At 45.5% G+C, this 16513-nt stretch overlaps 1 protein-coding gene across 1 annotated transcript in view; it reads right to left on the bottom strand.

The window, feature by feature from the left end:
* Window positions 1-1184: 1184 nt before the first annotated feature.
* The window catches only part of GDPD5 (glycerophosphodiester phosphodiesterase domain containing 5), a 73274-nt gene continuing 57945 nt past the window's right edge, over window positions 1185-16513 (bottom strand). Inside the window, exon 3 of the mRNA XM_071417900.1 lies at window positions 1185-1303. Coding sequence (XP_071274001.1) covers window positions 1196-1303 — 108 coding nt within the window. The 3' untranslated portion in view covers window positions 1185-1195. The remainder of the gene's footprint in view (window positions 1304-16513) is intronic.

Raw genomic sequence — 16513 nt, 5'->3', positions numbered from 1 at the left:
ACACAGAGCACTGAGCCATTCTCAGCACTGAGTGGCAGTGTCTGAAATGCTGTTTGCCATCCACAGAGCCTCTTCCACACCTGTGCTGCACAAAAGAGAATCCTTTCCCTCTTGGGATGTGCTTCCAGCACCCTGGCTTGCATGGCAGGGACAGGGCTTTGGGCTGCAGGTGACATCTGGATGTGTTAAATCCCAAATGCCTCTTGCATCCAGAGCAGACCTGTACATCTCCCCCTGTTCCTGCAAGAATATTTGGGGACCCAAAACTTGGCAGCACTGCAGCTGCAGTGCCCATTCCCAGCATTCCCAGGGCTTTCCTTCATTTCTGAAGGAATGCTTTTAGCCCTCTCACAACTTTGAGCTCAGACAGAGCTGGTTTTGTACTGGAGCAATCACATCCTTTACTGAGGGTACAAACTGAAGAAGAGGAGGGTTCCAAAATACCACTTTAAAAAAGGCATTTTTATCATGCTGCTGTTACAAATAATACAGAACCATAGTAATGGTTTCACTTCACACAGTGTGGGTGTGAGCAAAGAGAAAAAACCCATTTTCTCCTGGGAGGAGCCAGCTCACATCACCATGTTGGTAAACATCTCCCTCACACAGCTCCAGCATCCAAAGCAGATGATTTATTTAAGGGATCAGCTCCCCGCTGTGCTTTAAAATACACTTTACATTTCATGTTTGACAAGAAGGTGATGTCAAAGCAGTTTGGTTAGAATACAGCCCAAGGTGCTGTCAAAATGTTTTAAGATGCTGCCGATAATAAAAGGGAGAATAATTTCCAGCACTGGAAGGCAGCTGGCAACACCCTAAATTCCAGCACATCCCACTGCAAAGCTCCTTTTCAGCTCCTTCCAACTTTGTATAATATTTTCCACACCCATGTGCTTCAGGCTGAATTTTTGCCATGGGTATTTTGTGGAATAGCTGCAGCCAAATTGCTCAGTCACTTTCAAATCCAGCCAACCATCAAGATAAACAAACAAAAACCCAGCCACCAAGTGGAGATGTGAGGCCACGTTACAGCTACACATAGATCAGGCAGAAGGAGCTCTCCTTGAGCCCCACTCCCCACCCCATTTTCCCTTTCTCATCATTACAGTCCCATCCAAAGGATCCAGATATATCCAAAGCTGTGTCAAGCAGGTGCATGATGGCCAAAACCCCAATTTCCTGAGGGAAGCTCTACTCACCAGTTGATTTCATTGTAGTCATTGTGAACTTCCCACCAGAAGTAAAACCACACCAGGGTGAGGAAGAAGGATGAGGTGAGGATGAGGAACCAGAGGCGCTCCCACTGTGGAGGAAAAGAGAAATCAGTGTCAGTAGAATCCCATTTGGTCCCAGCTACGGGCATTCATTGGAGTAAAGAGGCATTTCCAAAGGCAGATTTGGAAATGTTCCAGATTTCCCCAGGTCTGGGCAGAGGGCTCATTTATGTAGATTCATCTTATGGAGGGCTGGAAGAGCATTTCTCCAGCTGCCAGGGGAGAGGGGACGTTTCTGGATATGGAGCTGGGGTTTTGTTTGGTGAGGGGCTTTTGTTGGTGGTTGTTTAGGTGGGGTTTTTTTGGTTTTTTTGAGGCAATTGTTTAATTAACTTTTCCATTCTCATGCATCTTCCCCTCCTCTGGGCTTAGCCTAAATGAGTAGTTATCACATGGTGAAGATTACACAGCAGATTAGGGATGTTCCTACTCCTTATTCCTTCCCCTGAGGTGCTCAGATCCTGCAGAGCCAAACCACCCATCCCCAACATTTATTCCTTCCCACCACCACATATTTCAAGTGTTTTGCAAACAGACCACATCAGCACCAACATTCAGCATGCAGGAGCATTTCAAATTCTACTCAACACACACACAAAAGAAATCCCCCAAATAAATCTGTTCAGTGCCCCTGCTCCAATGCCATGGGTAAAATCCCAAACCACAAGGACATCAATCAGTGTCCTCAAACTGCCTCTCACCAGCACCATTTCCATGGGCTCCTGGTTGGTTTTTACTCCTTGGCCTTAAACAATCCACAGGTGTTTTCATTTCAACATGGAAAACACTGAAATAAATTCTGCACGGAAAATATTCCAACAAATCCTCTCTTCCCACAATGAGCAAGGAAGGATGAAGACTGGAAGAGACTATGAGCAACCCTGCCACTGTAATTCCCTTCCAGACCCTGAGCACACATTGATTTTTTTGGAAAATGCTCTTTTCTCTGGTGAACTCTCCTGGCTTTTTAATTATGCAAAACAATGTAACCAATATAGTGACAATAGAAACATTAAAAAATAGTAGGTTTTGCCTCTCTTTCAATGGGAAGGGCTGGAGTTATCTACTTAACTGTGAATTATTTTTATAATTATTTTTAACTGTGACTATTTTTTAATGTGCATCACCCTGGATACTAATCCTGTGATACCGCTCCTCCTTGTATCCTCCATCATAGAAAAAAAAAGCCAAAATAAAGCAATAAAAAGGGTTGGAATTATTTCATTTTTGCTGTGCCAAAAATGATGTTTTCTGCTAGAAATTCCAAATTCTTGGCTGTATAACCCAAATCAAGACATCCAATTTTGCCCAGAAAAGCCAGGGCTGCCCCTGGATCCCTGGGAGTGTTCCAAAGGCTGGACAGGGCTTGGAGCAGCCTGGGATAAGGAAGGTGTCCATGGCAGGGGTGGCACTGGATGGGCTTTAAGGCTCCTTCCAACCCAAACCATTCCCCCCCTTCCGGATGCCTTCCACTCTGCACATCCCCAAGATCTCAAACCTCAATTTCCCACTGGTTTTTGGGATTTTCTCTCCCCCTCTCCATTTGGGTCTAACACCTCCTTGCACATATAAGTTAAATATGGGTTATATTCCCACATATATTTGGGGTTTTCCAAGGCAAGGGAGGTTTTAGGTACCTTTTATGCCAAAGACCAACATTTCTACAAAAATCCCACCCTCCAGCCCTTTAAAGGTCACTCTGGGCTGAGCTTTGCTGATATTCATGCACTGGATGACACTGATTTGATAAACAAGCCAAGGAAAACATTTTAAAACCTTTGAGCTCTTCCCCCTGTATATATAAAGATAATTCCCCCCCTTATTTACATGCAGGCAGCAGAGCTTGTGGCAAGCTCTCCAAAAGCTATTTTGGGTCTGTCCTTGAGGGTGCCCTTGCCATGCCTTGCTGGTTTTGTGAAAACCCAGGCAAATTCTTCTGTCTCAAGGCATCCTTCAGTGAGTTCAGGCACATTTCTCAGTGGGCTTTCAGAAAAAACACAGAATATTTGATCTTTAAGGTCCCTTCCAACCATCCTCTGATTCAGTGATCAACAGACACAATCAGAAGGGCTCCAAAAGGAAATTAATGACAACAGAGACATTCTTCCAAGTTGTAGATTGACAGATTTAAAAATTTTCATTAAAATCATAGAATCCTTAATAACAAATAAATATATAAACCAGTGTTTCACACACATTCTCCACCACTTTTGCACATCCCCAATCCCTACACTGTTCCAGCTCCAGGTTAGGGGTTTTGGGGAAAAAAACCCAATCCACATATTAAAGGAATTTGCTGCAGAAAAGCCAGTGTTTGATTCATTTGTGACACTGGCTCATGGATTTTACCCACTCCTGTGCTTGAAGATTTAATCTTGTTTAAAACAGCAATGAATTTCATATCACAGGGGACAGATTTTCCAATTTAGGGATTAGTTTTGGTTAACTGAAGGCTCTGCCAGTCTCTTTTGCTGCAACTCCCCAAGCCACACAAAGCATTATTTACTGCAGTGCACAGGAAAGCAGAGAGGCTCAGGAAGTTTATTTTATTTATTGCAGGATCTGTGGGAGATGTTATGAGGTTTAACTATACACATACTCCCACCAACCCCTCCTACAAGGACTTTCTCAGTTCTATATTAGAGACAGGAATTTCTCACCTATTTCATTCCAGATGATCACACATATGCCAGGAGACACCTCCCAGCATGGTACCATTTGTGAACTAAAAAAATCCTTTGACCAGGAAATCCAGGCTATCTAAATTGCCTGCTTTTCTCCCAAAAAGCAGATCAGCATTGTATCAGGATTCAGAGGGTGATTTGAACTTAGAACAGATAATCAACACTTAAGATCTTAAAAATAAAGACTGCCCAGGGTGAGACTGCATTGATCTAAAGTGGTTATCACTGCATTTACAGTTGCCTCTCTTCCTGAGGTTAATTCTATTAATCATAGAATTAGAAAGGCTGGAAAAGAACTCCAAGATCATAAAGATCAACCATATAATTAATATTCTTCATATTATATATTTAGAGTAATATAATTAATATTTATATAGTGATAGGATATATAAATAAATTCAATATATTTATAATTAACATTGATTTAAATTACATAATTAAGATGGCTCTATCAGAAGTCTGTCCCAAACCCTGCCTGAGTCTTGCAGGCAAAACAGAGGGTTCAACATGTGAGACCATATTAAATTCCTTATTTTTCCCACATACAGTCCCCAGGGCTGCTGAAATGCTGCACCACGAGCTCAGCTGTCCCCTCACACTCCCTCTGGACCCAGCTGGGAATCAGGGCCAGTACAACACTCTTGGCTCCAGGTCTGCTCCATGGAAGCCAAGGAAATGCAAGGCCAGAGCCAGCTGATTCCCTGACAGAGCCAACAGAGCAGAAGGATTTTGCTCCAGAGAAGCTGCTGGAGTGACCCCAGTTGACAGCAGTCCTGAAATGCCATCCTGCACTTGTGCTGCTTGCTGGAGTCCTTCTCAGCTCATCCCAAGCAGGATTAGCATCCCTGAGATCCGCCTACGTCTCCCAGCCTTGGGATGAAACAGCAGAACCCCTTCCTAAGCAAACCCACGCCTCCAGCATCCTCCCTGGCACCCAGAGAGCTTCAGAGGAACTGGGAGGAGAGAAGCCTGCTTTGAACTGGGAATGGGCCTGAGGAAATGTCTCTGCCGGATGGATTATGGCTCCATTCCCACAGGGATGAGCTCACAGCACACATTCCATCTACGTGGGTGAAGCTGGGTCCCTTCCAGGGTGTGCATCCACAGGAGCTTTCCTGTGAAGGAACCCAAATGCCACTGCTGGAGCATGCTGCAGTTCACTCCAGCACAGCTCAGAAGGGAACAGATGGATTTTATATTCCCTCCTGGATTCACATCCTCGTGTGAGGATTGGCTCACAACAAACCCACTGTGCCCAAAGCTCTCCCAGAGCAGCTGAAACCACAGCACAATCCACCTAAAAGTTCCACCTAAAGAGAAAGAAAGATTCCATCTAAAGATTCCATCCTAAACACAGGGAGGAGGTTGTGGGTGCTTGGAATTGAGGAGATCCACCACAGAGCAGATGGATCTTATTCACTTAAAGATATTTTCTTTAAAAGACTGAGACCTGGAGAACATCAACAGCTTGGAGCAAGCTGGTCTGGTGGAAGGCGTCCCTGCCCATGGCAAGGGTTAGAAGAAGATGATCCCTAAAGTCTCTTCCAATCCAAACCATTCCGTGGTTCTGTGAACTCTACAAGGAGCCACCACTGAGACTGGGCAGAGGAAACAACCCAAAGTTGTGTAGAAGTTTAAATCAGATGAGTGCAGCTACTGGGGCACAGTTTTATTAAAAAAAAAAAAAAAAAAAAAAAAAAAAAAAGGAAAAAGGGAAAAAAAAAGAGTGGAAAAAAGGGAAAAAACTGTGGGAAAAAAAAAAAAGAAAAGAAAAGGAGGAAAAAGGAGGAGAGAGGGGGAGGAGGAAGCCGACCCTCTTGTTTCTGGAGCTGCCAGTCATCCACTAGGAAAAAGGCTCTTATTCAAGCCAAAGTGCCTCTGGGAATTCATGGCTTCCAGTCCCTGTGGAGAACCCTACCCATTCTCTGTCTCCTGAGCACAGTGAACCTCCTGTTCATTCATTAAAATAATGAAATAACTAAATAAAAATCTAACTAGAACAGGAAGAAGCTGTTTAACAATGTCTTACCCCTCCTCTCCCCCTTCTTTTTTTTAATCAGAAAAACTCCAGTTTTGAAAAACAGAAGCCTTTTAGAGAAAATCTAGTATTTTAAAGCAATTTCTTGCTGAAGGGCATCTTGGCTCGAGGATGGAATTTCTGCTGAGAGGAAACTGGAAGGAGCCTGAGCCCTCCCACAAATCTGGCAGCACATTGGGCAGGGCATGCACAAGCAGATGGAAAACAGCAGCACATGGATCTTACCACACCAACCAAACCCAGTGTGGGAATCTTCCTCCAGCTCCATACTGTAAATCTCCCTGCTGGAAATTTTATGCGCAGACATCATTCAGAGATATCCAATATAACCACACCTTGAAATTTGGAAATGCAACAAGGTCAAAAGGTGTTTTATCTCCCTGCAGTGCATACCATCCTTGTGTCCCTAAATATCCACCAGCTCAGGCACCTGCCTTAAGCAATTCAATGGGTTTTTTGAGGGATCAGTCCTGAACAATTGCTCTCTACCTCAGGAGCAAATCCAGGAGCTGGAGTTGGACTGGAGCACCACCACCATCACTCAAGTGTGTTTTCAGACCATTTTAATTCACTCCTGGATCCAACAAAGAGTTTATTAAGGAGTCTGCACTCCACTGTTTTCTGGCATTTTCAAGAATCAATTTGCTTCAGGCATTTATCAGTATTAGTTTGGAGAGGAAAGGAGGAGAGGTAACATTTATCCAGCAAATACAAAGGGAAAACTGACAGCACAATTCCTCATTTCGGGATTACCCAATCAGATCTTATCCAAACAAACAAAACATTATCTTCAAGCAAGTTATTAAATCATCTCTGAGGATGAAAGATGACTCCATCTCCTAAGAGACCCAGAAACTGAGCATCACCAAGAACAAGTGTCAGCTGGAGTGTTTTGTCAATGGGAACACTTTAGTTCCTAAGGAGAAATTACAAACTTTCCTTATTAACTCTCAGTATGTGAATGCAGAGTCCTTAAAGCAGTGGCTTGTACTGAATTCCCACCCTCCTCTGGCTTCTGCTCCAGGGTCTCACCACCACCCTCATGGGAGAAATTTCCCTTCTGTCCAGCTGGAATTTCCCCTGATGCAGGTTGTGCCTGCTGCCTCTTGCCAAGGGCCATCCTGGCTCAAGTTCTCCAGGCCAAGCTGGACAGGGCTTGGAGCAACCTGGTCTAGTGGAAGGTGTCCCTGCCATGGCAGGGTGTTGGAACAGGAGGATCTTCAAGGTCCCTTCCAACACCAAAAAATTATGATTCTGTGACCTTCTCTATCCTCTCCTTAGTTGCTGGGAGCAGCAAAATTCTCTCTTCCTACCTCCATCTGCACAACCCCAGCTCCCCACCCCTCCTCCCCTGTTCCTGTTCCAAACAGTTTGGTGGCCCCAGTGGGTTCACTTCTGTCAGTTCTATGGCTATAGGGAGCCCTCAGTGCTCAGATGAGTTTCCTCAAGTGTCCCTGGAGAGGAAAACCCACATCCGGCATTGCCATTGTTACAGCCCAGGGTGCAATCAGCCTTCACTGACAAAAGCACATCCAGCAGCTCCATCTGGCACTGCAGAGGGGCAGAACTAATGGAAAGCACCTTGCACCCCAAGGATTTGAAGCATTTAAGTGAGCAGATCAATAGACTTGAGTAGCAAATAATGGCCTCACAGACCTCACGCACATCCGAGGTGCCTGGGCTGAAATTCCCTCACCTAAGGCTGCAGAGGGATCAGGCTTTCATCCCTCTCTTGGACTGAAGATTCAGGAACCCAAGGGAGCAGGAGGAGCCTGCAAGACCCCACAGTGCATCAGGCAGCTCCCACAGGACATTGTAACCTGTCCAAAGGCTTTGTTTTCTCTCCATCCAACAATCGCGACCATCTGGTGCAAAGCTCTGCTTGAACTCCTCCTCCACCTCTTGCTTTTTACTCCTCATCCTCAACTCTCTGCTTTCCCCCTGTCTTGGCTTAGTACTTCGTATTTCATAAGGAATGGGACTTTCCCCAGTTGCTACAGCCCTCCCCAGGAAGGAGAGGGAGTGACTGGAAGGATAAATTTGGGAGCACAACCAATTTGAGCCAGTCCGGTCACTTCAGAAACACTGCAGAGGTTTTTTACTCCTTGGTAACCCCCTGTGGTCTTGCATAAGAAGCAACTGCCAATCATTAAAGAAATGGGTAGAAAAAGGAAGAAATTGGGTCTGGCAGACAATGGGTCTGAAGCAAGGAGCAAAGAAAAGAAGAGAGAAAGAGAGAGAAAGAGAGAGAAAGAGAGAGAAAGAGAGAGAAAGAGAGAGAAAGAGAGAGAAAGAGAGAGAAAGAGAGAGAAAGAGAGAGAAAGAGAGAGAAAGAGAGAGAAAGAGAGAGAAAGAGAGAGAAAGAGAGAGAAAGAGAGAGAAAGAGAGAGAAAGAGAGAGAAAGAGAGAGAAAGAAAGAGAGAGAAAGAGAGAGAAAGAGAGAGAAAGAGAGAGAAAGAGAGAGAAAGAGAGAGAAAGAGAGAGAAAGAGAGAGAAAGAGAGAGAAAGAGAGAGAAAGAGAGAAAGCCCTGCTGCTGTGGCTTCAACACTTAACCAGATGTTTCCTAAAGAAAGTCACTGCACATCTCAGGCACATGTTGTTTGATTATTACAAAGACTCAAAGCCTGGGCTAATAGCTCTCTGCACACCTTGTTAGAAGAGGCCATGAATGAGATTCCTGAGCTGTGACATGCTCCATTTACAATTCCATTTAGCAGGTCACAGAAAGGAGCAGAGAACATATTCCTGAAATATGTGCTCCTGCTGGGGCTGCTGGAGCTGAACTGCAGCTCAACAGATGCAACTAAAAGAGAGCCAAATCTCTAAAAATATCATTGTTACACTTTGTGAAACACCTCCAGCTCCCAGCCTCCAAAAACACAACCACAAAGGTAGGGCTGATTCCCTCCAGGCTTGCAAAGCTGGGAGCAATGGGACAGTTTTGCTTGCCTGAACAGCAAGGAGAGGGATGAAGGGATGCAAACTGAGGGATAACCCAGCCTGACTGCCCCTCCCTCCCCACAGACTCTGCCAGAGCACCAGTTTCTCTCTAGCTGTCCATCACCCAACAAAGGCAGCACTCCACTGCATCCCCAGCATGCATCACACAAAGCACTGGCAAGCCTGGATGGCACGGAGATGGGAATTCCTGTGCTGTTCAGACAGCAGCACAGCTGGAGCCAGGGCTCTCTCTGGCTGTTGGAGGCCCCTGGGGACTTTCAGCAGCAATAATCACGTCCTGGACCAGCTCTGCTTCCAGCAATTACATCCTCACTCTTTCATTCAAGGCAGAGGTAAATAAAAATCCCTGAGGGAGCCTCTGATTCACGAGGAAACAGAAGAGAGTGAGAGGGGATCCCCAATCTATCCCCACAGCATGATTTACTCTACTTCCACAGCTCCTGATAACACGTTTTTAACCTACTGGGTTTTGCCAAGCCAACAAAACCAGTGCTTCTGACAAACTCATGAAATAGTTCAAGTATTCCAAACCCATTCCTGATGCTAATAAAGCACCATAATCTCCTTTTTTACTTTCATACTTGGAGGCCAAGGGGAGACAGCTAATTTTTCCACACTAAATAGGTCCAGATTTTTTTTTCAGTCTTTACTGATGAGCCTCATCCAGGGAAGGAAAAAAAAACCACAACTCAAGGTTCTTGCAGAGACCAAGTGCCTGAGGTCCAAGGCTTGCCTGAAGTGGGGCACCTTGCTGGGCACAGCATCCCTGCTGAGCTCTCATCAGCATCAAGCAGCAGGAGGATTTCATCCTCAGTGCCTCCTGAGGGTGTTATTCCTGCTAACTCATCCCAGGCTCCTGACAGTCCTTTGCAAAGGCACATGATGGTGTCGACTTGCATTCAGCTGATGGTTCACTTTAATTAAAGCACCAGCATCCTGGGGCAAGGGGGTTAAGATTAAAAACAGCTTTCATAAAAGCAGGCTGAATAAAAAAAAAAAAAGACTCTATAATCTACCTAAGAAAATAGCCAATGAAGGCTGTTAAATGTAATGGTCTCAGTATTACATTTTACTCAAGTAATCTCAGAAAAAAATTATTATCAGCAGGAGGAACATTTTGTGCACATCCTGGGGATTTTGGAAGGTGTTTCCTTAATGGTCAGCTGCTGGCTCTAGGTGGAAATAGGACATTTGGGCCCTATACCAAGCCTAGAAAAGATTGCAGTCTCTAAAAAGCCCAGCAAAGCTGTGACCCAATCACCCTGCACACCTCAATGGATCACTCAGTGCCAGGGGAACAGCTCCACTTTTGCCCATACTGATCCTATTTCTGTCCTGGCCCCAAACTGCTTTTGCCATTTGTCCAGTTCAGGCTCAGATGTGCCCCCAGATCTCTCCTGTTGGGTGTTTATGAGTTTAATAAGCACAGCTTTACAGGAAGAACACTGGATGAGAGAAATCCTGAATATTTATTCCTATTTAAACAGAACTACTGCATTTCAGAACTGCTTACAGGATTTCTGTTCCAAAATGTTCTATAAAATATCCTAAATAACCTGACATAGATGTCAAATAGATGCAAGGGCAAATGATTGGACTGGGAGAAGAAACAGACAGTAAGTTTATTCCTTGGACAATTTTCCCTCGCCTCTTACCCTTGGCAGCAAATGTCTGCAAGACAAGTTCTAAAAATACTATCTTGTCATGATGCTTGGCACAAAAGGAACAAAAATGAACCAAGGATTTCTGTGCTGGTTGAAAGGGCAAGAGCATCATTAGCCAGAGCCGGAAGACAAAATCCCTACAGGAAAAGAGGCAGTGAGTGCCATTCTTGGTACGAATATCCACTTTTTCTGGATTAAACCCCAGATTAGACCCAGTTTGGGTCTAGGAAAACCTTGCTTGGTATGACCAACAAACAGCAGCCTGTGGAACCTCCACAGCAGCACATGCAGAAGGACAAAGCTAAACCAGGAGCAACAGCACCAAAAGGCAAACCAGAACATCTCCCCCATGGAAACCTACATAGCTTCTCTCCTCTCTCTCATTGGTGGCACAAGTGGCAGGCAATGACATATTAAAAAAGCCTTGTCAAGGGTTGATCATCGAGCAATTCTGCCTGAAGGGTCAGCTGGTCTCCAGCTGAGGACAGCAGCAAGGAAAATGCTAAAGCAGGAGGTGTCTAAATGCTTGTGTTATTCAGAAACAACTGGGAGGCACAAAAGCCAGGGCTAAAATAAGCAAGATTTATAGGCTAATAAAAGCTGCAGCCAAGAAATGAAAGGTCTGACTTACACAAGGTCCCCTTCTCACTTCCCAGCAGCTCTGACACATCACACTCACATCACTGCTGTTGCAAGTGGGCATTTTCTGTGATGTTTATAAACTCTGGCATGGCAAAGTTGAATTATGTAACAACAACCCTGCCATGCGTGTCTGGACAGGAGCCAGGGCTTCCCCTGCAGCTATTTCCCCTCAGTACCCATCACCAGGGCTGAAAGGCAAGCAGCCAACTTGCAGACAAGAGAAACAAGTTGTTACCATCCTGTTTGAAGCAGGAGCAAGAGCCTCAGTGGTGAAAACCTGAAATGCCTCAGTGCCTGACTGAAAAAGGCCCTGGAACTGCTCCATCCCCTCCGTGCTCCTTCCAGAGCCAGGGCAGCCCTTGAATGGTGCCAAGCCCAAAAGAGGGGCCCTGATCTATTAAATCTGGTTTATTTATCTTCATTTAAAGTTGGAGCATCTGCAGCAAAAGCACAAAGAAGGCTTTGAGCAAGAGGCATGGCCAGGGAGATGAGGAGTTCCCCAAGGGAGGAATTCCTGAGCCACCTTTCTGGAACCAGAGCAAATTTAACATTTCATAGAACCACAGGATGGTTTGGGATGGAATGGACCATGGGCAGGGACATCTTCCACTATTCCCAGGTTGCTCCAAGCCCCATCCAGCCTGGCCTTGGGCACTGCCAGGGATCCAGGGGCAGCCACAGCTGCCCGGGTTTCAGCACCCTCACAGGGAAGAATTCCTTCCCAGTATCCCAGACTGACAGAGGTGGGGGGATGGATGAGTTCATTCCCATTGTCCTGTCCCTCCACTCCATGGCTTGTTCCCAGTCCCTCTGCAGCTCTCCTGGAGCCCCTTCAGGCCCTGCAAGGGCTCTGAGCTCTCCATGGAGCTTCTCCTCTCCTCAGCCCTGGAGCAGCCCTGGTGCCTCCTCTGGGCTCTCTCCTGCAGCTCCAGGTGCTGCTGCTGCTGCTGCTGTGTCCCCAGGGCTGGGGCAGCTCTGCAGGTGGGGTCTCACCTGGGCTCAGGGACAGAACCCCCCTTTTCCTGCTGCCCACCATGGGGCATCAGCCCAGGAATCTCCAGGGATGTCCAGGGCTGCCCTTGGAAGCAAAGCAGCACCACGGGTGGCTGCTCTTTGGAAAGAAACCTTGCTTCATTTCCTCACCTCAAGATCATTTGCAGTTCCAGAAAAGGCATTTTAATGTGGCTGATCTTCTCAGCTCTGTGGAAATGGGAATAATTATTGCTCTGCTCAAGAGCTGCATGTTGATTACAGCAATGGAAGATGGCACAGAAATAACAAATCTGCCAAACTGCTGCTCCTGCACTTCACAGTCTGTCCAAGCAGCAGCACAGCCAGCCTGACTTTCCACTCCCCTTTCAGAGGACAACCTGAGAGGGCATTTTCTGGAAGTTCAAAACATCTGGCACTGAAAATAACCCAAAGCTCAAGATTTACCCTACTCCATCACTCACTGATTGTGAAACACGCCAGGAAAAAAGTGCTAATCCTGCAGCTCTGCCACGTGACTGTGGACAATTTGGATGAGCAAACTGCTTTTCACACTTTCACCTCTTTGCACAACCCAACATGGATTCAGCAAGTTGAGATAAAGCCCCTGTGGTGGCCAGGAGAGGGAGGGACCAGACAGATCCCAGCTTGGGGAAGAATGCAGGAAAGAATTCCCAAAGCATCACAGGTTTGCAGCCTGGGCTTTTACAGATAATATAAATGTGGCTTTTGGCTTCACATCTGGGATGGATGCTCATAAAAAATATTTCCAAGCACAGGAGTAGATCATACCCAGAGTGTCAACAGAACCAACCCAAAAGGGTTGGGTGTTATCCCAACCACACAACCTCTCTCCTGCTTATGGGACAGAATATGGCCCAAAATGAGGCACAACCTGTGTGATACCAAGGCATAACACCTGCATTCCATGAGCCTTCTCCATCTTTCTCATGGAGCAAAGCAGCTCTTCACTCTACTGCTTGGAGGGGAAGCTTGGCAGACATCAAAATGCTCTAAAGGCTGCTGACCACACTCAGAACCAATTTTTTCTCTTCCTACTCTGTTCAGATAATAACAAACACCTTGGACCTGAAGGAAGGTAAGATAAATGCATAGTAAAGAAAAAAAAATTGAATTTTCTGAAGTAATTTAATTTTTACCTGCCCTGCAAAGAAAGCTTTCCAGCCCATTTCTCTCCTTCTTCCTGCAAAAGCAAAAACTGCTCGTGCAGCAAAACCCATGGCAGGAAAGTCATCTGCAGAGTCACTGCAAAGTCATCTGTCACCTCTGTGAGCTTTGTCATCACAATGCCTAAGCAGGGGTTTGTACCACTGAGAAAGGAAATTTTGGGGAGGAATGGCCTTGAACTCGTTCTGCCTTTGGCTGGGCTGGGTTTTTTCCATGCATCTCAGAGCATCAAAACTGCTTCAGTGAGAAGCAGCTGGTGAGAAAAATAACCAGTTTTTCAATCAGCAGCTAAAGCAGTCCTGGCTCTTAATTATGACTAATTATATCAAGGCACATTTGGTATAAGACACCTGTTTATTTTTCAAAATGAGAATACAGCCAGCATTGCCTACACAAAGCACAGGAAAAGTAAAAACTCATTTACAAACCCACTTGAGGGTGTCAACTGTCTGCTTGCAGGACACCCACCCCAAAAAACCCAATCTCTTGCCACAGGAAATATCTGAATTATCCACAGCTCCCATTTCTGCAGGACTGATGGAATTTCTAAATATAGCACGTGCTAAGCCATATTTCCCATTTTTTACAGCCTCTTCAGCAGCCTGGTTATTCCTGCTCCAGATCTGCTGAGAGATTATCAGGAGTATTTCACAGAGATGCAGAAGGACTCTCTGTTCCTTCCTCTCCAAAGGCAGCCCAGGAAGCTCAGGGGTAGGAGCTGCATCTGCTGTTTCAGCCCACAGGCTCCAGAAGAACCTTGCCTTGGGTTTGCTCCAGCACCAAACAGGCTGCAGCTTTCAGAAGAGCCAGGAAAAAGGGAAAAGCAACAGCTCTGAAGCCAAGCAGGAGCATTCTCCCTGAGGGATGTGATCTTTTACATGTTCTTGCTGCATTTAATACCCAAACAGGGCTGATTTGGTCCTTTCCTGTCTCATCACAGGGGGCATTTCCCCAAGCATCTCCCAACTGTGGCCAGCAGCTCTGGGAGCAACACAAAGAATGGAGAGGACAAAACCAAGGAGGCCTGACATTAATTTTTTTTTTTTCCCACCACACAAATCTTTGATGAGCAAAGCTTTCCTACCAATTGTTCATCCATCAAAGAAAAATATCAGAACTGATTTTCTCCAGCCTAGACCCACCCCTCCAAAACATCCTCCCTAAAGCAACAACTGCACTATGCCAGAGTGTAAAAAAAACTAAAAAACCTTAATAAAAGTAGTGTCAATAAATCTCCTGGCAGCAGGCTGTGGCCACAAGCCAACCTGATTTACAGCTGAGCTTGCAGGAGGCAAGAGACAGGAAAAAGGTGGAATACGCTCCCCCCCAACCTCAAATTAGGAAGCCACAGGGAGAAGTGCATATGGATGTTGGCATTCCCAGCAGGAGAATGGTTGCCAGAAGCAAGCAAAAAACCATCCAGTTTGGCCAAGAGAACAGATCTGGACATTTACAGCAGCAGATTGAGCTTGAGGTCACTTATATGATCCATAAAAAATTAAAAAGAATTTTAAAATCACATTTTGGAGTGTGTCCAGGGAAGGGAATGGAGCTGGGAAGGGGCTGGAGCCCCAGAAGCAGCTGAGGGAGCTGGAAAGGGACTCAGCCTGGAGAAACAGAAGCTCAGGGGGGACCTTGTGGCTCTCTGGGGGTTTTACCTGGAGAATCTTGTCCAGAAATTTGGGCTCTGGCCATGAACAGCCTGATGTTTTCTCCTCACACAGCCCCCTGCATCAGAAGGTCTCCAGCAGAAAATGGAGACTTTAGAGGAACTGGAAGATTGATTTCTGTGGCCAAGTCTTTTTCTTCTCTCTGTGTTCCATGCTGAGTGCAAAACTGAGTTATTAACATGCAGAGCTCCCAGCTCCCAGGGCTGATGCATGTGGGAAACCACCAGACAGACGTGGCAGCTGCCTGAGGTTGTGCAGGAATAGAAAATAAATCTGACAGAATCAAACAGTAGCTCAGAGAAGGCTGAACTCTGTTTCCTGCTGGCAGGTATTTAAAAAAAGCAAATAAACCTTATCAAAAGTACCTTGTCAAAACCGTGGCCTGTGGCACACAAACAAAATGCTTCTAAAAACAACAAGCAGACAAAAAAACTTCCTAAACAAAATAATAAACCCACCACACAGAAACATCAAACCCCCACAAACCAATGCTCAACAAACACCAGTCACAGACTCAGAATCAGCAGGGCTTACAAACAGAATGGTTTGGGTTGGAAAATCCAGCTCCAAAGCCCTGCCATGGGGCAGAGGGGGTGGAAAACAACTCATATCATCACTGGACAGCACAACTCCCCCATCAGGAGCAATCAGACCAGGCTGCAGCCATGGATTCAGGAGACACCCTGGAACAAACCAGGGGCTGCCACATGGGATGAGCCAGCCCATAAAAGCAATTGCACCTTAGATGCTATTAAGCTTAATAAACTGCTCCTAAATTATTAGATCTGGCCTGATGTAATATCCCTGGCCTGCTTTGAGCAACAATCTATAGGTTTATTGCATTATAAATTAGAGTCAACAACTCAAGCAGGGCACAAATTAAAGACCTGCTTTGGAAGCAGAATTACCATAACACCATAAATAGCACCTCCCTTCTTTTATTACTCATTACATTGAGGCTGTGCTTTAACTTTTAAGATTTAATATTAAATTTTTTTAAGAATCCTGCAGCTTGGGAATCTTCCCTCCGACAGCATCTTTTTAAACCAAATCATCTTTCTCTGCTGGCTGAGAGCACCAGGACCAACACCCCACCAGGAATTCAGCTGCTCCAACCTCCACCACTTCAGGTGCCTGCTCTTTCAGCCCAGTTTTGCTCTCCTCAGTGGTGGTTTTTTTTTTTTTTTTTTTTTTTTTTTTTTTTTTTTTTTTTTTTTTTTTTTTTTTGTGTAACACATTCAAAGAAAACACCTCACCCTTTCCAAAGGTGAACCATCACCAGATGCTCCCAAGGGAAAGTCACAGGAAGGACACAGGAATCAGTAAATCTCCATCAAAGCTCAGGGAGCAGCCCAAAAGTGATAGGAGCATCTTAGAAACAACTGGATTGAACATCCCTGG

Source organism: Agelaius tricolor, unplaced genomic scaffold (assembly GCF_023055355.1).
Source record: "Agelaius tricolor isolate 1412-34295 unplaced genomic scaffold, bAgeTri1.0.p SCAF_71, whole genome shotgun sequence".
Taxonomy (NCBI): Eukaryota; Metazoa; Chordata; class Aves; order Passeriformes; family Icteridae; genus Agelaius; species Agelaius tricolor.
The sequence above is the reverse complement of the archived record's forward strand: the minus strand, read 5'-3'. Positions and strand labels throughout refer to the sequence as shown.